At 37.6% G+C, this 24,808-nt stretch overlaps 1 protein-coding gene across 5 annotated transcripts; it reads left to right on the forward strand.

Annotated features, from left to right (window-relative positions):
• The first annotated feature begins 112 nt into the window (after positions 1 to 112).
• ppp2r3b (protein phosphatase 2, regulatory subunit B'', beta) lies at positions 113 to 23,552 on the forward strand. Of its 5 annotated transcripts, XM_079881719.1 has the most exons (15): positions 113 to 195; positions 980 to 1,398; positions 14,695 to 14,883; positions 16,443 to 16,546; positions 17,213 to 17,315; positions 18,161 to 18,235; positions 18,445 to 18,531; positions 20,511 to 20,667; positions 21,068 to 21,116; positions 21,243 to 21,332; positions 21,491 to 21,666; positions 21,839 to 21,957; positions 22,052 to 22,158; positions 22,388 to 22,432; positions 22,734 to 22,809. In XM_079881719.1, the coding sequence occupies exons 2-14, from the start codon at positions 1,051 to 1,053 to the stop codon at positions 22,404 to 22,406; spliced, it is 1,623 nt and encodes a 540-aa protein (XP_079737845.1). In that variant the 5' UTR covers positions 113 to 195; positions 980 to 1,050; the 3' UTR covers positions 22,407 to 22,432; positions 22,734 to 22,809. The 5 variants fall into 5 exon arrangements, with proteins under 5 accessions (XP_079737845.1, XP_079737843.1, XP_079737844.1 ...); XM_079881717.1 differs by lacking the exon at positions 22,388 to 22,432 and having other exon boundaries at positions 22,734 to 23,552; XM_079881718.1 differs by lacking the exon at positions 22,388 to 22,432 and having other exon boundaries at positions 117 to 195; positions 14,698 to 14,883; positions 22,734 to 23,552.
• Positions 23,553 to 24,808: the final 1,256 nt, after the last annotated feature.

Here is a 24,808-nt window from a genome sequence, read left to right on the forward strand (position 1 = left end):
CGAACGCTTTCTTCTTGCGAATCGGTTCGATTGATTCTTTAAAAGAACCACTTCAAACGAACGACTCGTTCGCGAATGGACGCAACTCTCGCGATATAAACTTTTCCCGGTTACCTGAGGAAACGAGAGTTTGATTCAAAGTGTACCCTTATTTGAATGAACGAAAACAACCAAAAGTCATCTTAATAACAGGAGGTAGAGTGATGCAAACTAGTTACCTTTAAATCTGTACTGTTTACCGATTAAATATACGTTTCTTTATCTATGTTGTGGAATACTGGCGGTGTTTATGTAATTATTTACCCGTTGTCCGTTAGCTTTGGAAGTATGTGCTTCGTGGAGTCAGCTAGCAACAGCTAACGTTATAAACCAGCTTATTTCTGTCATATAACGTTATCAGCTATGGTTCTGTTTAAACACTTTCTTCTGGCTTATGTGTGGAAATGGGAGGAAAACAAAATGATAATTTTGGCGTGTTCTCTAGTTTTGTCCTCCGCGGTAACTTAGTATGTTTAGTAACCATAGTGTACTCCGCAATATCATAGCAACCGCATTTATTATGTAAAACCATAATTTAGTAAAATACGAAATCTGTAAAACCCATTCGCTATCGAGTTGAATTTCTAGTAACGTTATTTTTGACTTTGGAAGCGAATACCAAGTTACCACAGTGTTTGAGTACTAACAATAATTTGACACTACCTTATTTACTATAGTACTTTTCGTAAAGGGTAACGTTAACTTGATGCAAGCATCTTGGTAACGTTAGTGAGTGAAGATAAGCAAGCATTTGTTTGTGCTTTTTATGTTCTATTTGACATTTACATAAATATCTTAACTTGAAGATACACGCACGTATAAACGTGTATGTGTGTATATATATATATATATATCAGTCATTTGTGAATTGCTTAGTGCATGTTTCAAACATCTAAGTTTGGCAAAGGTGTTTTACGGTCTTTTCTGCTTTATCCTTTAGGTCATTTAATCTTTCAGTTTTTTTGAGAGTGTGAGCGAGAGAGGATCTTGGCTGCATGAAGAGAACCAGAAATGGCATCACCACAAACGCTTCAGCCTGTCCTGAAGATGAAGGTCGACGAGCTCTTCCTCTTTTGGTTGAGTGAGCCAAGTACACAGGCGATGCTAAAAGACTACCTCAACAAAATCAAGACCGGGGAAGAAATAGATCTAAGCCTTATCGATTTTAAGAGCACAAGCACTTTGGTATTAACAGAAAACAACAACATTGCATCAAAGATTAATGGGACGGACAGAATGACTGCGACCCTTGGTGCTCCATGCAGCCCTCCTTCCGCCTCGCTGCCATCTGCGAGTGGCAGCAATAACAGAGCTGGAGGGAATGCGAGGGCCCTGCGACGCTCTGTCAGCACTAAGAAGGTAAAGCACCTGTGTTCAGCAGTCTCTTCACAATGCAGCATGACCCTTGATCTATCACCTTGCAGACCTTTTGTATCCAGGGCCAGTCAGTCTAAAGACATTTGTATTCTACCAATTTTCATACGTGGGACAGTCTCAAATCCATCAATCCCTCATATCACAAATACAAACATAACAGTTTATTTTATTTTTCAAATAGTTAGCATTTCATGTGGTAAAACGCATTTGCCAAACACATTTTTACATAGTTTAACATAGAAACCGTTGATTTCAAGGTGATTATCTATTACCATTTATGATGGTGCTGTCCGTTTTTTTTTTTTAACAGCAACTTAGAGAGGGTTAAACAACTTTTTCCCGGTTTAGCCACAAGAGGATGCTGAATGGCTTGGTTAGTGTATGTAGGGCTCCTGCTCAGGTCAGATGAGCTCTGTGAACTCTGCATGTCTTTGTGTGTGAAGAAATCCTGTTCATGTGTTCAACCCTGGCCAGAGGTGGGTGAATCTCAATGCTGTCAATCCCTGGAATGGTAATGACTGTCATCATGTGCTGTCCAGTGACTCTGGTGGACTTTGCTGCTGGGTTTCAGAGCTCATAAATTGGATTATGCAGGGATATCTTTTACTAAAGCAATGCCTCGATACTTCCTGTTGTCAGTATCAGATCAATGTGTCATTAAATTCACACCTCACTTATTGGCCCAAAAAAAGAAAACTGATATCAAGACAACTTATAATAAGTAGTATCGATGCACCTGTGGAAATGAAAAAGATTGCGTTAAAATTAGCTTCTGCTGTGGAATGCAAGAAGACTCTTGTTGTGCTGTGTCCACATTTCAGGGAAAACTGCATTTTGTCTGGTTTGTATTAGAAAAAAAAGTCTTATTTTAGTCACATACCAAATTTGTTTAAAGTTTGAGGGAAGATAATATAGAAAAATGTGAAATTAGAAACTGCAAACTTTCTTCAAGGATGACACGTATTGCATTTTGAGGAAAGGCATCTTTTGCCAGTGAATGTAAATCATGAGTATTGAGTAAGGGATGTTATTTGACCTGTGTGATTCTTTATTGTGAAATGCTAAGCAGATGTGTGTGGAAGCTTTGATTTCTGTGTCTAGTTATTCTCACTTGCTTTGGTAATCCTTCATGCTGAAGGAACAACTGTTGGCTATTTTATGGTTTCTGGCATGGTACAATCAACATGTGACCACAACTTGTCACAATGTATTTTTTGATCCTGTATGTTCTATTTTGAAAGGCTAAAGGAATTCCAGAATACAAACGCATTCTCTATAGTATTAGTTAAAAATTCAATTAACGTCATTCTGATGCTCATCGGAGCAACTGTTCCGGCGTTGACATAGGACACCAGTAAAGATAGCCTTGGTTCCTCTGTGCAGGAATTAACTACTGGGAATTTGGCTTACACTTCATTGGCAGTTTACATATTTGTCCATGGTGTAATACAGTATGCGTAAACTGCGTCAGATGCTGTTAATGGTCAGAATAATTTGGTGTCTGCCATGCCTGACTCCTGTTTGCAAGGTGAGAGGTCATTAAGACATGTTGCCTAAAAAATGTAAGATAATTAACTGATATGTTTATTTATGTTAAAGTCAAAGGTAGAAATCTTGCCTAAAATGCATAAAAAGTCGTGTAAACGGCCCGTAAAAAGACAGTTTAGTATGTAATGTCCCCCTGTGGTGAAAATCAAGCTTTTAATGTTGTTTATATGTCTATGTGGTGTTTTTAATGTGCTTTAAGACAAACCATGTGCAAATTCATAAGTCAACACCATTGCTAAGTATTTTATCCTGAACACTGCGGTGAACCAAAGACATTGGCTGCGTCCGAAAACTGATAAATGCTGCCTTCGGAGGATGCATTCCAAGGTCGTAAGGCATCAAGACATGTCCGAATGCAATGTTAGTTTCACTTCCTGTCTCCTGAGATACCTTCATCTGATCGATTTTTGAAGGCAGCATTGATGTATCTTTTGCTGCCTTTGATATCCCACAATCCTGTGCTTTCTATTCTGTGACAGTTGAGCTAGAAAAATTAAGTTGGCGTCTGAAAGTTGCGGCTTTTTATCAATGTTTTCCACTTATGATGTCATAGCGAGAAAACACTATTATAGTCATTAAATATTCACTTAGTTTTCACCAAAGCTCGCTCTATTTTGCTGTAGATCATTAAACCATTACGCTGCCTCAGAAATCTGTCCGAAATCAGTTTTGTGAGGAACCTTCATGTGCAAACTCTGCCTACAAAGTCATTGCCTGATAAGGCAGCGAGGCAACAAGTCAACTGCCTACGTTTTCGGATGCAGCCAGTCTCAAAAACGTGGTTTTGAAATCACTGGTGTTTCTGACTTCACAAACTACCTTGTAACCAATCAGGTCAATGTGCAGACGGGCATTAGCATATCATTAACAGCGAGCTACCAGGAGAGTGGCGAGAGAAGCCAGGTTATCCTGGTATATTTTTCTATTGATATGAAAAATCAGGTAGATTTAGCAATATAGCGGGTGTATGATGTATATTTCAATGTTATGATGAACTATATGTGACCCTGGACCACAAAACCAGTCACATGGGTAAAAAAAAATTAAAATTGAGATGTATACATCACATGAAAGCAGAATAAATAAGCTTGCCATTGATGTAGCCTATGGTTTGTCAGGATGGGACAATATTTGGCCAACATACAACTATTTGAAAATCTGGAATCTGAGGGTGCAAAAAAATCTAAACATTGAGAAAATCGCCTTTAAAGTTGTCCATTTATGTTCGCGATTGTGTTGCACTCACTCACAAAAATAAATGTTTTATATATTTATGGTAGGAAATTTACAAAATATCTTCATGGCACATGATCTTTACTTAATATCCTAATGATTTTTGGCATAAAAGAAAAATCGATAATTTTGACCCATACGATGTATTTTTGGCTATTGGCACAAATATACCCGTGCTACTTGTGACTGGTTTTCTGATCCAGGGTCACATATGCCTTTCTCCACTGACGTTTTGAGTTGTTCAAAGCATTTCTGATGATTGTTAGAAGGCAGCTGCCTGACTCTGAGATGGGGAACGGGAACATGGTTTGTGTAACATTAGCAACAAGTTATTAGCTGTTTGATAATGTAGGCAAGCAAAAGGCCAATCATATTAATTACTGTTATGTGTCCGACATTGTAAAGAGCGATACCATTGTGCAGCATTTACCTCAGTAAGTTGGCCGAGTGAATCAATGAGCTGGCGTGGGTGGAGGCGGGGCTAATTAGTATATTTTGTCTTGTGTAGGAATGCATGATAAATCGGCTGCCACATCGGTTTCGGCCGATATGTGTTAATTTTTAATGTTACCGTTATCGGCCCGATAAGAAAATTTGGCCGATATATATTAAAGTTTTATATATATATATATATATATATATATATATATATATATATATATATATATATATATATATATATATATATATATATATATATATATAATGGTTTATTTCCTTCAGCTGAGACATTTCAGATGCGTACTGTTCACCATGATGGTTTTGAATTGCTTGAAATATGATTGGAATCACACAAAAAAGGAAAATTGTTAAGTGCAACATTTAAGTCCGTCATATAGGCTACTTAAAATTATAATAAGAACATTATAATTGTGTGCTTGGGATGTGGCTTTTAATGATGAGACTTGTTTTTGTAATCAGGCTCTCAAAGATTATATAAAAAAAATGGATTCAGATTTATCGGCCAACGTATCGGTTATCGGCTTTTGAATATAAAGAATTATAAGTTATTGGTTTCGTACAACATTTTCATATCGGTGCTTCCCTAGTCTTGTGACTTTTATTTGGAAGTTTAGTTTGACTTTTTTCTTAGCAGTTTATAACTCTTATCTGAACAGTTATCACATAGTGTTTATATTTTTCTCCCCTCCAGCATTTGAATCGTAGCATGTTTGTTAGCGCTCCCCACTTTTGCCTTGCTGGTCATCCTCTCTTCAACCACTTGGCTCTACTGACTGGACACAGAGCTTTGTTTGGAAATTGGCACTATCTGCACAGACAGCTGCCACCTCTTGTTCAGGCAGATCTTTTTCTCGTTCTGTTTGTACCAGCTTACTCTGACAGTGGAGAGTTGTTTTACGTATAGCACAAACACAGAGCCAAATGGTGGGGAAAGTGCTGTTAGGAGAAAACTTTCCAATAGACTCAAATGACAAACAAACATATTGACAAGTTCACCAGTGAGTTTACTTTGGCCCTTTCCCCTTTGTTGTTTTTCCACATTTCTTTAATAGACTAATGAGCAAAGTACAATAAAAGCAGTGAGAAAATTAGGCTTATCAAATGTGTGCAGTATCCTGCCATTGGACGACAACAGGAACTGTTTATGCTGGAATGAGTGGAAGAATGCGGACTCTGATCTGACATCTAAAAATACTTATTTAAGCCAGGCAGGGCTTTATTTTTGCACCACTTTGTTTGTTAGATTCTCTGGCTCCAAGCCTTCAGTGCATATTCACTCACTTTTATGGCAGATCAGTTGTCACTAAAGTCTCCTTTTATTAATCCAATTAGTTCCAGTACTATATGTGCATAAGAAAAGGATTTTCAGATGCACAACGCCTAGCCGCAGAGACTTAGTTTCTTTGGATCAACACAGTTAGAAGGAATTGATGTAATTGCAGTCAGTCTGGGGACGGAATCCGGAAGTTTGTTATAGGACTAAAGATACATTTGTTTCTTGGGTTGCCCAAACAGAGCATGTTGGGTCTTTTAATAGTCCTCAACTGCTTCAGCCATCATTCTTTGAATTCAGTACTTCCACACTGTGCTACTAACTAAGACTTGTCATCTATAATAAGCCACAGAATGGCTGGAAGCTGTAGCCTTGGAAAGCAAAATAAACAAAACATAGGCAGTAATACTTGTGTAATTTTTTTTTAGTTAAGTTCAGTTTAGGCTTTGCGTTCTGCAGTTCTGCTATACAGGATCAAATTGACCTTGGGTATGCAGATGGTAACCAGACTTATTTATTCAACTATTTGTTAAATATGAAATCAGAAGAGCCGATCTTGAGACATTGCAATGACAGCAACCCTACAGCAATGATAGCAATAAACTAGTGTAGTGATTTATTTTCTTCACAGCGGGGCACATTCTTTCCTCCCTAAAAAAAAAAAAGGCCCAAACGTAACGTCCTAATCAGCTAGATTTATTCTCTTTTTGCTAAACTGTAGGACGTGATCAGGCCATCCTTAAAAATATCTTGGTTTGCCGTAACAGCAAAAAAAAAAAAAAAAAAGGTCGGTTGGTCGGTCTATTTTTTTTTTTTCGAGATTCGATGTAAAAAAAAAAAAGTACAATTTTGGTCAAATTTGCATATCGGGACTTCACTGACAGTTTTCCAGAACTTCGTGCTATATATATATATTAAATAACAATTAGAAAACCTGTATAAACTGAACACCAAAGAATAATATTATAGCGGTAATATTATAGGCCTATTCATGTAGCCTAACGGGAGCGCTGCCAATAACGCACCTAAGCTGTCAGAATTGGGAAAAGTGATGATTATTAGTATGTCAAATATATCAAGGAGACATTTCAATTGTTTATTAATAAACAAGTGTTTTCTGTGTCAAAGATGAAGTTGACGATGCTGACGCGATCTTCGCAGTAGCCTAGTGAACGCGCCAGAGAGAAATGCACATTTCATTACATAAGCAGAGAGCAGTCTGTTTTCTTTCGTTTTGAATTGTTTTGTTTAAAAGTGTACATTTCATGCTTTTTTATATATAGGCCTATATATATGTCTCAGGTCTGTGAGGCAAGTAGCTTATACGCTGAGTTTCGGTTCATTTAAGAGACCAGCTCCAGTTCACGCGCCGGCGACTCCGTGTCCTGATTATATTGCCTTATTTAGCCTACCTCTTATTTATTAAATACATGAAATTGGTTGATGAAACATTGATCAAAATTAAGATACAATTAATACAAAACGAAATTCACTTTAAAGACAGACTTTCTACAAAAACAAACTTAATGAAGTGGTTAAAATCATGTCTGCCTACTCCATTTGTCTTCCGATATTTTCGGGATCATCTTATCTTATTCATGCTATTCACTTTTCATATAATCAACATGAAATTTAAAAAATAAATATTATTTTATTTAAACATGAATATGAAACTAAATCGTTTTTTAATGACTGTGGGCTACAACACAGGCCTATTAGACAGTAGCCTACAGAGAAATTTACTGTCGGAGCGTTGCCGGTGAGCATGTGGGGGGAGAGATACAATTTTCGATCAATCATCGAATTTTATTTTGCTTGATATGCCCATTCTTAATATTTGGTGTTTTAAATGCCTGTTTGAGATCTCTGTGAAGTTTTAATTGCCGCTTTCAGAGCGGTCACGTCCGTAACATTGTTTCTTCCTCATAAATGCGAACACGAAAAATAAAATAAAATGAATAGGCTATAAATTATGTTCTGTGGAGAGCCAATCCCTCTTCATCCGGTGGGTATAATAGCCTACTTTTGGTTTGCGCAGTGTAATTCATAGAATTGGCCTACTAAAACATATTTTTCGTGGATCTGAGTGTCGCGATTTCGCTTTCATTTCGCATAGGCCTACAGCCTACACAGCCCTTATAATCATAGATGACGCCACGGGTTTTTATTTAAAAGAAAGAGCGTAGCCTACGTTTGTAGCCTACGTTTGTAGCCTATATGTAGGCCTATTTATTCACAATAAAATATAATTAATATCATTTTATTGCATTTGTATTAGTTGTTTGAAGAGTAAAAAAAAAATCGGTCGGTCTTAACGCAAGTTTACAATCGGCAAGTCGGTCGGACTAAAAGGGGAAAAAAATAAATAATTGGGTCGGACCTAAATTGACTGGGTCGGTCGGGTTACGGCAAACAAGAATATTTTTAAGGATGGCCCCAATAATAATTAATTATTAAAACTACATTAAGTTGCAAAAGTTACTGTTCTTCAAGCGGCTTTCTGTGGAACATGGACAAGCAAAGTAAACTTTGAGCTTTGGTTTTGCCCCTAACTGGTTAAAAACACATCGATACGTCAAAATCCCCAGTTTGGTGAGAATTAAACATTGTCCGTTATGTCTTAAGTGAACACAAACAGTTGGGAAATAATCGCATGTGTATTTGAACCATGCAATCAGTATTAAAGTGACAGCAGCCTAATATTCCTATTGTCTGTGTCATTAATGTTAATCAAACAAGAAAAGACAAAGAGAACATCACTAATTGCTATTTAGTAGATTTACTAGGATTAATCTATATTTAATTTATACAGTGAAGACTATGCAGTGTTTTTACATTTGATTACATTCTGTTGATAAAGTTTTGTTTCTTTTGTTATTTATTTCACACAGGAATGCTATATTTGTAAAGCTATATATTGTTCCTAATCACCTCTAAGCAAGAGAGTGAAATATTATTTTAATTGTTTAAAAACAGTCGATTATCAGGGCCGATTATATCCTGTCAATCAAAAGGGGTGGGAAACTGTGTCAGACTGCAACTCATACTGTGTGTGAAGAAAATCTCTCATGTTGAATTTAGGGAATTTATAATCATTCCGGTAGGAGTTATACTGTACATACTATTAAAGTGAATGTGAGAATTAAACCGCGCTAGTCAAAGCGCGCAGCTCTGACAAACCATTAGCTGTACATGCTATACATGATACATTTCTCAGATATTAAGTATAGAGTCCTTATTAAACATTCCACACACATCAAAATGAATGTGATGCATCATGGTAACACCCTTCATGTTTACCTGCACTTCATGTGTTTTTTTTTTTTTTTCTGATCGGATAGCTATCCAATCACGAAAAGTCCGAAAGAGAGGACATTTTCTCGCATTCCAGATGAAACTGGACAAAGTGCATCTGGTTGTTGAAGCCACAAATGTAAATTTTACTCCTCCTAAAATAGTAAAAACTAAACGTGTGAGCGTTTTTTTAACGGCTCCCGCGGTACCCAGATATGACAGCGCTACTGCAGCACGCATCGTCCCAGAGAATTAGCTGAGCATCCTTCAGGAAGCCGTTGCACTAACTTCCTCAAGTTAAACAAAGTTCGGCATCTCATCCTGAAACACATAAAGTGGGCTTAAAGGGTACATGGGCTTAATGGGTACACTTACCCTAGCTGAAGTAAAATGCTTTAGAAATAGGCTTATATAAGGTTCTGCACTATTTCTATGTTAGCCATTATTATATTTAAAATATGTGTGTGTATTTATTTATACATATTGGGGTGGGGTTATGGCACAGTGATAAACTCAGAAACTTAAAAATGGCACTTCATGACAAAAAGGTTGTTGACCCCTGCTCTATATAGTATTTAGATTCAGAATGGGTCCATAGTTGTCTTTAATTAGTTTTTAATCTGTGCTTTTCCTCTAAAATCCTACACTGTCTTAGCCACCCCACACAGATGATTGGTTGATGTTGCACGTTTTAGTTGCGAAGTGCATTCAGCTCTTAAAAGCACCAAACATGCAATGCATTGAATTAAATTAGCTTGCCGGGGCAAAGTTTTGTTTGCGTGACCTGGAATATAAATAAAAAAATTCATTTAAAAACCCTGCTAAATTACAATGCAGTACCACTAACATCCACAAGACGTGCAAAATAAGAATCTAGGCCGGCAGCCCCGCATTTCAGCCATGTTTCAAGGAAGCTGTCTGAGATCACACAACAGTATGTAGGCTGAGGACGAAGGACATGTTGCCCTTTTTTTAAAAACATGTTTAGCTAATGTCATGTCATGAATCATGCGTTTGATTTAAGGCTTAACAGTTAAAGGGATGGTTCACCCAAGAATTGTGGTTCCAGACTTTCTGCGGTACACAAAAAAGAAGTAACACCACTTTGAAACAAAATGAGTGAGTCAATTTATGACACAATTCTTATTTTTGGATTAACTATCTTTTTAATAGCTGATTAATAATGGTCAGTATGTTGTTAAAAGAATTCGCATCCCAAATTGCACATCTTTAGTTTGCTTTTATAAATGTGAAGTATGCTGATCTATCATAATGTTGCATCCAATTGCAGTTATCAGTATTGTTCTTGGTAGCTGCTGGATCTCCTGCAATCACTGGGTTCCAAGTGAACAGGTTTGTGTCTTTACATAACCTCTATGAGAGCTGTGGAATGCTCACTGAAAAGGGCAGATCCATCTCCACACCCCCCAACTCCACTGCTCTCACACAAACACTCTCGTCCTATCTGACTTTTCAGGATAGGACTGTGACCTCTACCAGCCACTATTGGATGTGTGGAGCAACAGGCAGGGCTGTGATTCAGGCTACTGCACGGCTGAGGAGAGCAGCTGGTGCTTTGATAAAGACAGGCAGAGGAGTGTCCTGTGGCGGGATAGTCACTGAGCAAGATTATCCTGACCCCAGAGTGCGTACTGTCTGCCACACTGGCTCCATTAGCTGACAGCAGCATGAGAATGAAGGAGATCTCTTTACGACAGGACCCTGACCTGAGGAAGGAGTTGGCACTGCTGGCTCGCGGCTGCGACTTTGTGCTGCCCTCTCGCTTTAAGAAGAGGCTCAAAGCCTTCCAGCAAGGACAGGCAGGTTGTCTTATATGTTCTGTGTGAAACCATCAAAGCTTTTGTTTGCTTATTGCTGGCTGTCAGTCTCAGTGACGATGTGATCTGATGTTTGCGTTCCTTAGGTGTGTATTTATAGCAATTTCATTTTGCAAAACAAAATGTTTTGCATTTATAAAATAACTTGGACCAGAGGATTATCAGTGTTTTTAGAGCATCCAAATGTTTAAGAATGAGCAAGAGGCTCTGTCTGCCCTGTGCTAGAGTTGATGATGGTCATTCCCTTTTATAGACATGGCTGTCACTGACTGGAGAAGGCTAGATAAAATGCATTCATCTCTCACAGTGGATTACACTGAGCAGAATCCCCTGCATGCCACATCAGAGAGAGACTTTCTAAATGCGTTAAGCTTCCAAACTTCCATGTAGGGTACTATAAGTTAATGTTTTTAAAAGCAAAAGCTTAGTTTGTTGCATATAAGTTGTCACTGCTTTTACTGATTAGTGACAGTGGTTTACTGCTGAACATACGGTGTGGATGTCTCTAGAATGAGATCGCAAGAGACTAAAGCAAGAAGTAAACAGTCAGGATTACTACATGACACCCAAGATTATTAAGTCATCAAATTTTTTTAGACATGTAAGCAGTTCCTGAAGGTGTTGTTTACTGAGAAGAAACACGGCTGTGTCCATGTGCTGTTTTTATTGCTCCATATATAGTGCATGAAGTAAGCTGCCCGGTTGATAACAATTGAAGCTGCGATATGGACTTATGATTTATTAAACCACAAAAAGCTGTATTCTTTGGCATCAAATTTATAATTGTAAAAAATGTATATATAAAATGAAAAATGTATATTTATTGGATTAAAACAATTGTATGCTTGATGATTATACAATGTATTTTTTGTTTCAAATGCATCATTCACAATAATTCTTGGAATGAGTAGGCTACCGTAATTGAAAATAATTCAATTACAGGGTCTTGTAAAATTTGTCTTGTTTTGGTTTTCAAATACTTTTTTGTTTTGTTTAAAATGATTAGGATTCCCACCTACGCAGTTCGGAAAAGTATGGATGGAATTTAATTTGAGTAATTTCCAGGTCTGGATAAGTATGGAAAAAAGACAACAGAGTAAAATATTTTTGTTTCAAGACTATAACCCCATTCAGTTTTCTAAAATATAAAATTAAGATTTTCTAAAAAAAAAAAAAAATTTGTCTTACAAGCAGGGTGTTTTCATGGCGCAAGTTTAATGATCGTTTAGTGATTGTCGAACATGACTGAATGAATTCAAGGCGCACATTTTCATTACGCAAAACTGTTTGTCTTTACCATAAGCGAGTCTCTTTGAAGTGCACTAAAAGATTGTGTGTGTGTGTGTGCGCCACTCAAACCATCAAAAGACAAAGGAAAAAATGATCATTTAAATCAGACTGTGATTTACTGTTTACTGTTTGGTGATTGTGCCACATCAAACCACATTTACAGTATTCAGCTGATGTGTCAGAGGTGAATATATGCAGGTTATAAAGCGTTTTAGGTTCTTCTCATCATGTAATGGCATGTTAACACTTTGTGAAAACCAATGAAAAAAGGAGACAGATGGCAGATAGGTTTGGAAGTTTGAGTCTGGAAAAGTATAGAATTTTTAAATAAAATGTGTAGGATCCCTGAATTACCGTCATATATCCGGTATAAGTTTTTGAAATCTGAGTGAAGTAAATAATTGTTTAAAATATCTTGGGAACCAAGGCTACTAAATTAGTGGGTGTTCACTGTTGCTTTCTATAGCATGAAATGCATTTGTGTATGCAGCACACTCCAGGTCCTGCTTATTTAATAATTTAATTACTACATTTAATGTCATGCCAAGTTAGTGAAATAAATAAAATTTAATATGAAGCTTTGTGGACTGAGAGGTTGACAGTGGATTTGGAAGGAGTAGCATATTAAAAATATTGTGATCCAAAAAGATCATCAGCTTACATCTCACAAGAACCAAATATTGTCACCTAAATCATTGCCTTGATGTACAAAATATTTGCATCCCTCAGTATAAAACTGCTGTACAGAAAGGGTCAAATTGTCTGAAGTCTACATTTACATGTGTTTGTCTAATACAGAAATGCTAAATCGTTTATTCTGTGTAATGTTGCTTATTCCAGAGAGTGGGCTTTGATGGAGTTTTTTCCCCTCTGTGGAAGTTCTAGGGGGTCAAGATCTTCACAGCTGCAGCTTGACACTCAAATAGTTGAGGTTTTAAGTTACTGTGGGAAGCTGAGCCTTTGGAAAATCAGTAATATGAGGAATTTAATTTAACCACAAGTGTTCACAAAACATTTGGGCATGAAGGACGTTTTGTCATTGAGAAAAGTGTATGTACACAACAACAGTAGGATGTCTTTGTCCAAAGTCCCCCACAATTTTTTTAAATGTAACTCTACTTGGAGCTTTCAAACTACCACCCAACTGTGCAGTCATTCAGCCTGTTCTACAAATTTCAAGTTTTTTTTTAGACTACTTGAATGTTTCAGCCAGGCATGGCTTTGTCAAGCAAATACCAACATTTATCTCTGATTTGTTCCTCCTTGTTTTATAAACTTTTAGATTTATTATTTTTTTAGTCAGTGTAATTAAAGGAGAACTCGGCAACTCTAGCGAACTCTAGTTACTTTCTTCGCTGATTTTTCCTTTTGTTGTCGCATGTTTTCCCCGCGAGCTCCCCCTACAGCTGTGGTAATACATCATACATGCGTGTGTGTTTGTCGAATTGCCGTAAAGCAATTCGTATTTCGCGCTCGTTCTCGTTCTCGTTCTCGCTTCTCATGAGACTTCCAATTTTTATCTTGCCGGGACGGTAGTCCCCAAGTTGCAAGGTTGGTTTTCCGCCTGGGAACGCTGGGGGGAGCGGGGAAAGTCACCAATATCACCAGAACAGGTTGTTTAACCATCCAAATGAATTCTAGACAGTTTTATTAAGTTAAAAAAGTTGCCAAGTTCTCCTTTAAATGCTTGATTACAAAATGTAAAACCAATCCAATAGTTTTTTTCTGATGCTGTCCTACCAAGTTAATGTTTCAAACAGTTATGTTTACCCTACCCTACCCTTACCCTAATGTGCTAACCCTAACTTTAAAACTGTTCTTTCTGAACATTCCAGCAAATAATTGACAACGGATAACAGGTTAGCACGGGGTGTCACTCTGCAGAAAGTTTTCTTATTTCAAGTTCATCCAGACCCAGACAAAAGTCATAGTTGTTCTTAATTACTACAAAAGCAATTATGTCCTATGCCTTTTTTCTGTAAACAGGTGGAAAGTGTGATATATTAGTGTATTAAATAAGATCAATTGAAGCCATTAATCACGTCTAATGTTTCAATTAATTATCCACGACACGTTCTTATCCTTCTTGTCTTGGGTACTGCATCATGTGGAACAGGTATCCCAAAAAATATTGCAAGCCTCCTCAGTCATTTGCGTGGTGTGCATCTGTCAAAATTCTTTTGAATTGTGTTTTACGCATACTGGCAAGTAATGCGACTAAATTAAACCCATCACTGTGAAATGCTGATTGAGGTGCCATTTTCAGAGCAACCATACATCTCTCCCACGATGAGTCTTGTGGCTATATTGGCTAATGGTTATTATTTCTGTCTGTTTCAGCAGGCGCAGGCTAAGAAAGAGGAGCCCGTTACACCAGCTTTAAGTGAAAGCATTCCAAAGTTCTACTTCCCTCGAGGGCAGCCCCAGGCCAACGTCAACATAGACAATCTCATTTCCAAGATAGAACAAATATTTTCTCAATTTCCTGATGAAAGAGTCACTATTAAAGACATGGGGCTAGTCGCCAAGGTAAGTGTGTATTGTAACGTGCCACCTTTACCTGCTCGGCAAATTGTTCATTTGTCTAACTAACTTATAACTGTTTACAAGTTGGAAGGTTTTAATTTTCCTGTAGACCAGTGGTCTTCACTATATTTTTCATGCGAGCCACACTGATAGGACAAAGTCAGTAGGAGAGCCATTTTACCGCAAAGTATAAAAAGTTACATCCAGTCATAAATACCATGTCTGCCTATCAATCTGTCACCCCTGAACAATACAATATGCAATGCAATAAATACAAAAGGGTGAAAAAAAAAAAACATTATTATGATTTATCAGTCAAATTTGTAACTGAGACAAGATGATTTCCTTTAATGAAAACAAAAAAAGGGATTTCCAGAAAATATTCATCCCAGAATGACCTTAAGTTATTTTTTTCTACATTAGCCCATCTTGTAGGCCTATCTAACCAACCAAGAGCACATGCAGCGTTAAGAGCTGGAAAGACCGCCATATAACTGGCATCTCTGCAGAGACTGGATATTTACATGCACAACTTTTGTTTCAGTCGGACTGAATTCATTCCGATTGATGAATCTGAATGTATTGTAGTTTACATGAACGCTAAACATCGTGATGTGATACATGATCGGGTTGATGTGCGTGTTTATAAGTCAAAAGATTCAAATCGGAATATGAACATATGAACCGTTGTGCCGTGCTGTTTGTATTTATCACGCAGTAAAAATGCCCAAAGTCGTCTGTAGGCCTATGATATTCTGAAACAAGGACTGGTGAGCCGTTGTCCTGCTTCACTTCACAGATGCTGAGTAAAAGGAGAATTATAGAATGACAGGACACTCATTTATGTGACACTTTATTCATCAGGAGAACAGCTCGTTCAGCGCGTCATACGTCGTCCTTTCAGTTTCGGTTTTCAGTCGATCAAGTTTTTTCACGTTCTCTCGATAAACCACCCCTTTCAATCCGATCGAAATTATTTGTAATAGAGCTGACACTTTTAGTTTTTAAGGGGTTATGTTAAAGCCCTACTTGTTATTAATGGTTTTATGAAATATCTCTAGTGAATGCATTATCATAATCAACGTACCGCCATGCGAGCCACAAATTAAAGCTTGGCGAGCCGCATGAGGCTCGCGAGCCGCGCAATGAGTAACACTGCTGTAGACAGTGGAGAAATATCACCAGTGTTATGTGTCAAATGATTTATCCTGAGGAGAAGCCGTCTAGGTAAACGACAGGGTTCAGAAATTTAAACAGAATGATTTATAAACATAATCTTTGCTAATTAGCCCAATTTGTATTTGCATATGTGAAAGATCTAGTCATAGTGTTCAAGCACTTAGAAGAAACTTCTGATTGTGCTCAATTGCTTGTTTAAAAGAGAATGATTATAGTGTTGCAGAAATTCCTCTTCTGTAACTTTCCAATCTCAAAACTTGACAGTTTGTTTGGCACTTAATTAATTAGATAGAAATATAATGTTTGTTTTGAAGTGCATGACATCTTGACCTATTTTGTCACCCTGAGGTCTATTTCTGTGTGACCCTATTGTCTCTTTGCAGGCCTGTGAGTGCCCACTCTATTGGAAAGCTCCATTGTTCCATGCTGCTGGAGGAGACAGGAGGGGATATGTGTCCGTTCACAAGTTTGTGGCAATGTGGCGAAAGTAAGACAATAGTTCTCTTTACAGTGCCCTTTCACATTAATGTCTATAGTGGTCAGTGGCTACACAAGTGCGTGAATGTCCTTTTATCAAGGGCTGAAGTGATGTGAGCTCTCTGTGTACAATTTTGGAATGGTACTGCAGTTTATTTTAGGTGTCCCTGCAGAGGTTTGTGGTTTTGTTTTGCTTTTGGAGAAGGGGAGGGGACTGTCTTGTATACACTCATTCAAGTTTTCAACTCAGGATCTATGAAAATCCTGCAGGGGTTCAATGAACGGATATATGAAATTCCTTGGATTTTCCTTAAAATATGTAATTTATAATATATAATATAGAAATACCTTCTATAATATATCATTAATGTAGCACATTTATGTAAATATTTGTATGTTTTTAATGAGATCATTAGTGATTGTTAGAGTACTTGGTTTGACTGAGCATCTGGGTGGGGGGTGTCCCTGAGTCTGTAAAGGTAAAAAAAGAAAAAAAAAACTTGTTTTATGATTATTCCTCCATTGTACATCAGAACTGGCTGAGCGTGATTTCCGGAGCCTCATTTGTAGATTCCATTAATCCGAAGCCACATATTTAAAGTGAAGGGTTTTGGAGACCATATTGCTCTTTGAAAGGGTGAGATGGAGCCTGAAACCATCTGTTTCCTCTCCACAGAGTGCTTCAGACCTGTCATGATGACGCATCCAAATTTCTTCACCTTCTGGCCAAGCCTGGCTGCAATTATTTGGAACAAGAGGACTTTATTCCATTCCTGCAGGTACAGAGTGCTGGACCTACCACTGAGAACACAAGTCAAAACACGCTGAGCATCGATATTTCGGTTTCATGTTATTTGCTCTCGTTGCTTGTTTTTATGTACTTGCAAAATTCCAAATGTGGCGCTAAATGTTCTAAAATAATTGTGCGCAGAAGTGCATTCTTTGAGTTCAGTGATGGACATATCATTTATATTCAATGGCGGGATTGGCCGTGCACAGTGGAAGAGATCTATTCTGGCGTCTGCGCTTTAATTTGTATTGTGTAGCTTTAGCAATTGCTTTGACCGTTTTGATGAATGAAAAAAGTATTGCTATGGAGTAGATTGGCCTGTTCCCGTCTGCTCCTTTACAGAAGTGATTTATGTGTTTTTCTATTGTTTAATTTCACATGGGGAAGGGTCAAAGAGTCTCGCACCTCCCCCAAAATAAGTTGTCGCAATTTATCACCTTTTACGCATGTATACCAATATTTGATTGTGAAACATGCATGAGAAAAATCTTTGCTTCTCTGCTGATGAATGCACTTGATAGGAAAAGTTAGTGGGCCATATATATATATATGCAGAGACTGCAACTGAGGCCTTAAAATCAGCCCTTTGTTCTTAGAGGTTTAATACCTTTAACATTTCCACACGTCTTGTACCAAAACATTATCCTCTGCAAGTGGACAGAATGATTCGCCTTTTCTCTAATCTAATCCAGAGCCTCTTCGCGCACAAATGGATTTAACATTGGGCTTTTTTTTTTCTGTAAGGCAGTGTCAGTTATTATATGCTGACTTTGATGTTATATTGGTGTATGAATCATTTTTATGCTTCTTTTTTTTTCTTTTTCTTTTTTTAAGGATGTGGTGGATTCACATACAGGTCTGGCATTTCTAAAGGAGGCTTCAGATTTTCACTCACGCTACATTACAACTGTAAGGAATTCTTCCAGTATTTTTCTAGTAACCAGTCAGCTGGTAGTAGTATTTTGCTTTTTGTATATGAAACATAGATTTGCACCATTAACTGAAATAACATGAACTGACTATTTACACAGTTATTGTTTTGGTACACCATAAGATTGGACAGTTGACAGATGACTCAATGAGCCTGATGTTCAGCAAAGTGCTTCTTCTGCCAACAGGTAGTCCAAAGGATATTTTATAATGTAAACCGCTCATGGACTGGAAAAATAACATGTCCAGAACTCAGGCGAAGTACTTTTTTACAGGTAAATATGTTGCGAGTCTATCTAGGCCTGTAATGAACATTTGACAGTTAATTGTCATACTAACTGATAGATATAATTGTAACTAAAATAAACAGAAAATACGCAAAAAGATAGTGTTTGCTCAATATATAGCGTTTTAAAATAAAAAAATTTAAACCTAGCCCACATTAATATTATTTTAGATTAATGGCTGATTTATATATTATTGTTGTTGTTATTGTAGATTTTAAATATGATTTTGTTAACAGTTAATTACTTTCAATAGTAATAGATTTAACTCTCACGCTGCTTTTTAAGGCTATCTGGTGGAAGCCCCTAGGTTTAATTTTGAATGCAATATGTGAATGGAATTTATAGTGCTGATTTGATTTTTCTAAAACCTACCTATAATTTATGTGACTTAGGCTTGGCGCGATAGTCGGTGTTACCGGTGTTACACGGTGTTCAGTCGCAACACCGGTTGCATCACTTGCCCACCGCAGCACCGCAAAAAAAAAAAAAAAAATTTTTTTTAAAGCAATTACGCAGTATCCGTATTTTCTGTCACCAGTTGACTAGCGTTGTATGATCACGCTCAACCATTCAAGCGCAACAAAACAAGAGACCGCGCTGTAAGTCCTGCCTATTACACACACACGCACACACGGAAAAGACGCGCGTCAGTATCGAGTTCTCTTTTCGGCCTTGAACAAAACATAACACACACAAATTATGCCAAAATGTCCGTTTTGTCGAGTGTTCTCATAAGAGCAAATGATTTAAATAATATCATAAATGAATGTAGAGATTTGTGAGAAAATGGGACGCGTGTCAGATGGAGTGTCATTAATGTTAATCAAAGAACAAAGGTAAGAGAGTAAATTACTCACTCAGACCCGGCGCCAGGAGAATTAGTATACCGGTAGCCTAATAATCATGAATACACTCTCTTGTGTGCATGAATGAATCTTTTAACACATCTCCGGCGAACGGCTTCTTCACGCAAAATAAAAACTCTTCATAAAGCGCAGTGAAATTCATGTGGCGTTTCCTGATGGAACGAGGTTGTTCGTTAACTTCATTTTATACGTGCAATTCACACGAGCTCTAAACGAATGTGAGACTGCTGCGATTAGTCAAAATTTATTAATGAAACAAAATCAGAGGGAATAGTTTCTTTAATGTATTTTTTTCTTTTAGTTTTTTTTTTTTACCGGTTGGCCACACGGCTTTCATAGTTTTCAGTTAGGCTAGTGCGGAGACCAGGGCCGGGTTTCCCGATAACGATGTATCTTGGATCTTAAGAGCGTTCTCTATGTGCAAGGTTACGCTCGTCACACGCCGCAGTTCCACGCGCGTTTCCAAAAAATGCACTTAACATGAATGCGCGAGAACGCATTCGTGATACTTAAGAGTCACTGTCCATTCGCGAAGTGCTGAAATAATAACATGCGTTTTTCATGAATAATAACGAACCCACCATTCAAACACTGTGGTTGGATCCGAAATCGCGCCCTATACACTCAAATAGGGCGTTATTGTTCTCAACATAATCTTAAGCAGTGAAAAATAGAGGACACGGACAACGCGCTGAAAGACAGGACCGAGCAGGTAATATTTAATATGAAACAAAGTCTCAACTTTCAAATTTGGTCAGTCAAACAAAAATAAAATAGGCCTACCGTTTTTTGGCTCTTTAATGTGTCGTGACAGATTGCCTCAGTTAAAGCCAAGTTCAAATCCACCGAAGTTTGTCGCACAAAAATTGTGGAATTTGATTGGTCAGATCGCATGTCAATCAAACTCAATACGAATGATGAATTGACGCCATGTAAAAAAAAAAAAAAAAACATCACTCTAACACCCCCCACCCCCACGATGATACCGGTAATACCGGTGTTGTCACAAGTCGATTAACCGGTGGGAGAATATTATCACCGTCACATCTCTAATGTGACTAAGTTTTTCCGTTGTGTAATGGTAAAAATGTTTCCCAACAGAATGTGGCATTACTGGAAGAGGAGGAAGAGATTAACCAGTTGACAGAGTTCTTCTCCTATGAACATTTTTATGTCATCTACTGTAAGTTCTGGGAGCTGGACACAGATCACGACTTGTACATAGACCAGAGAGACCTGACGCGACACAACGATCAAGGTACCCGTCCACCCGCTGCGGTTTGAGGGCCGTTTCACTTTTCTGACATGCTGTTTAACGATTGGCTGCTTATTGCTGGAGGTGACTTTAAATATCCATCCCCTCCAGCAGCACTCGACTGCATGTGTTTCTGTTTGCTGCACTATGGGCTTAGTAAATTGAATGAAGTGCGCTGAAATTTTAACATCAATTTCCTCTACCATGACGGCATGTCTGGCACTCTAATAATTTTATCTCCTTTCAGGCATCGCTGTGTCTTTAAAATGATTAAATAAGGATATTAAATCACTGTGTCTTGCTGTTGCAATTTACAATATTTACAACCTTTGACAGCGAATTATTACCCTATTTAAGCATAAAGGATAAGACTGTGATGTGATTTTTCTGCTCTCTCTGACAGCCATTTCCCACCGAATGATTGAGAGACTATTCTCTGGAGCTATATCCAGGTACCATCTTTCATTTTACAGACTTTCTTTTTTTATTCCCTCCAATTTTTTGAAAGAGTGCGTGTAATGTATCATATTGTTATAGATTTTATGAGTGCTGTGGTTTAATTATTCTCTGATGCTCAGGGACAGAAAGGTTCATAAAGAGGCCAAGCTAAACTATGCTGACTTCGTATGGTTCCTCATATCTGAGGAGGACAAAAAGACTGAGACCAGGTAGTTGAAAATAATGTCCTCAATCTTTTTTTCCTTAATTTTTTTATTGCTTGTAGATTTCGTATATGGTTTAGTGAGTTTTTATCAAAATGGTAGGGCTGCAACTAACAACTGCCTTGATCATTAATTAGTCAATTCTTTCTTTGTTGCTTGTGTAGCATAGAGTACTGGTTTCGCTGTATGGATCTGGATGGGGATGGAGTTCTGTCCATGTATGAGCTTCAGTACTTCTACCAGGAACAGTGTCAGAAGCTTGAGGCTTTGGCCATTGAACCACTGCCTTTTGAGGACTGCCTGTGCCAAATGTTAGATATGGTCAAGCCAGAACTCCCAGGTATTATTCGAAGAGATGAATAACTTTTTCTTGGATCAAACTTCCTTGGTATTTTATCCTTTGCATGCTCATCTGCCATCATACTGAATTAGATCACATCCTCCTAGCAAAAGTAAGCAAAACAGTGAAATCTCTTGCAGCGTCTTAAACCATGTGCTCTTATTTTTGTTAGGAAAGATCACTCTCAGGGACTTGAAGAGATGTAAGCTTTCCCATATTTTCTTTGACACGTTCTTCAACATTGAGAAGTACCTAGACCATGAACAGAGGGATCCCTTAATGGCTGCAAGGGTAATGAACAACAGATTATTTATATCATTTTATTGCTGTTGTGGTCATTTAGATGCTGTAATAATATTGGTGTTCTTTGTATGTAATTTTATAGGATGCTGAGACAATGGGACAGGAGATTTCTGACTGGGAGAGATATGCTGCAGAGGAGTATGATAACTTGGTGGCTGAGGAAACTGCGAACGAGCAGTATAACGATGGGTAAGAATGTTTCTTATACCCACAGACCACATTTTTATCAGTGCGCAGCTACATCGAACGAACAGCACTCAACTTCTGCTGGAAACAACCTCTAAGCTGCACGTCTAGACTCAGTCCTTCACCTCATGCAGCAGTTTAATAACATCAATCCACTTGTGTCATTTGCTGCAATGTCACTGCACAGAGTCAGTGATCGGAGGGCTGATGAGGTTTTGTGTGATGATTTTAGGATCAGCACAGACTTCTAATGGCAGGATGAGTAGAGTTGAAACAGGTAAGACACTGTAGGTGCAGGTTGAGGTTCCTTCCATGTTCTGTTCCGTCGTGGGTTCCTTCACGTTTTGCTCATCAGATATCGGACTAAAGTATGTTTTACATGCTAAAATTTCCAACAAACTCTCTTCAGTATTGTCAGGTGTCTTTTCACGTCAGTTCCTTATCCATTTGCCATTTAGTTGGTTGTAAAAAAAAAAATTTTCTATTTTCTCCATAAGTATTGAACCAAACAGGCCAGGTCTGAGATGAATCACTGCATTATGATATTTTGTAACACAATTTTGTTTTTTGTTTTTTAGCTATGACAATGCTCTGGACCCAGTTGATCACATTACATGTGCTTTTGACCTTCGGAACGAGAAGAGACATCTCTTTGAGATTCCCAACCCTCACAGTAACCTGGACCTGGATGAATATGAATACGAGGACGATTTTGAATGACAACACAAGTAAAGGCGACTATCTGGTAGTGTGTAGAACAGGATGTGGACTGATCCTGCTCTCAAATACTGATGCTGCCTTGTTCAGCTAACCAAGGCTCAAGAGCGTACACTCCTTCAGCCGCTGGATGCCAGACAGTAAACCAGCGGTCTGGCGAGGCTCTGTTTAGCAAGACGGATTGTGCTGGCCCAGTCTATCTGTCAGTGAGACATCTATGCACAACCAGGTCTATAAAATGTAGCTGCACTGTAGGTTTCAAGCAACTACACTGGAACCAAACCGGGACACTTGAAATATTGAATGTGCACTAAGTTTATAAATATTTAAGTTTTTACTCTCAGAATTGGTTTATAAGACATTCCAGAGATTCACCAAAGTGATTTCAGCTTCATTTCAAGGATGGCTTGAATGGATGAAATAATGTGGTGATCAGACTCTGACATGTCTATGTGAGAGGTGTCTTTAAATTATAATGTATTTATATGTATTTGTAAATATTTGTTGTGTTTGCCTCTTGTTTGTTCAAAACCTTTAGGCTTAGTCCACTTAAATGTTTTCAACAAATTAAATTTTTCATTTCTATAGAAGTGCTTCCTAAAAATATGCTTTTATTGTAAACTTTTTCGGTCTTAAAATGTTCAATAAAGTATTAAGACAGAAGTTTTTCATGCATTCTCTCAGGATGTTACTGCCGTTTAATCAAACTTTAAAAAAGCAACAAGAAATGTGTACATTAGAAAGTTTCAGTATAAAGTATAGCCACATTTTAGTTTTTAGTTTTTTTACATTCTAGGACCTCAATACATTGGTCACTTTTTCAAAACTCTTCATTCTTTCAGTTTGATCTAAAAATAACATATTTTATACATGTCTCAAACCAACTCATTCTTCCATAACATTAGCAAAGGTTGTCATCCAACAAACACACTTTGTCACTCCTAAAACAATGACAGACATTATGCATAATACTTGTATTGACATAAAAAAAATGGAATGATCTTTCACTTGATATAAAGTTAAACAATTGTTGGGTATAATCCAAATCCTGCTGCAGTATCTCTCAATAGTGGAGCTCATGGCATTAGCATACAGAAGAGCATATTCCTGTTCTCATTTTTGCTTGAGAACAGCATGACTGTGCTGGTCCACAAACATGGAATTCATGCGGGTTACTGCTGGATTTTTCAGCAGGGATGTTACATGGTCCATGTTTACATCACAGTACAACATTTTTCCTAAATTGCCTCCTTTTGTATATAAGGTAATGAAATTGAAAGACTAACACACGTGTAGGTGTTCAACTACATCTAATTGTTTTGATAGCATTTCTTTTTTTTACATTTAGAATATATTTCAATAAGGTATTACTGTATAAATTGCTATCTTATTCAATGTAGCATTTTTAGGTTTTGAACTTGTGTAAAAGTTGGTAGCACATTTACAGTCTTGTTCCCCATGTACGTTACTATGTACTTATAGTAATTACAATAACTAGGCACTAACCCTGAACCTACACCTAAACCGAACCTTAACCCACATAGTTACCTTATATTACCCAGTACTTTCTTAGGTACGTGCATGTACTGTGAAATAAAGCGCAACCTAAAAGTTTTGAGAAGAGTATGTAAATGTAAGTGTGGCCTGTAGGTTCAAAGAGTTTTAGTAAGTGAGAAAATTTGTTTAACTTGAAAGATGCAGTCATTCAATGTGTCTTGTGCCAAAATAATCCACATTTTAGCCCACATAGACTACCGTTGTGCTCATTGTATGAATAGTTTTGAAAAAGTGGCCTAAGTATATTGAGAAATGGGTTCTAGCAATTGTATAACTGTAATGTTTGTTAACTAAAAACAATGCAGTCACACCTCTGAAAACTTCATAATTAACATGTTTCATTTTCTTCAAGACAAATTTGTTTGAAAGATTTAGGAAG

Source organism: Squalius cephalus (assembly GCF_949319135.1).
Source record: "Squalius cephalus genome assembly, chromosome: 9".
Classification (NCBI taxonomy): Eukaryota; Metazoa; Chordata; class Actinopteri; order Cypriniformes; family Leuciscidae; genus Squalius; species Squalius cephalus.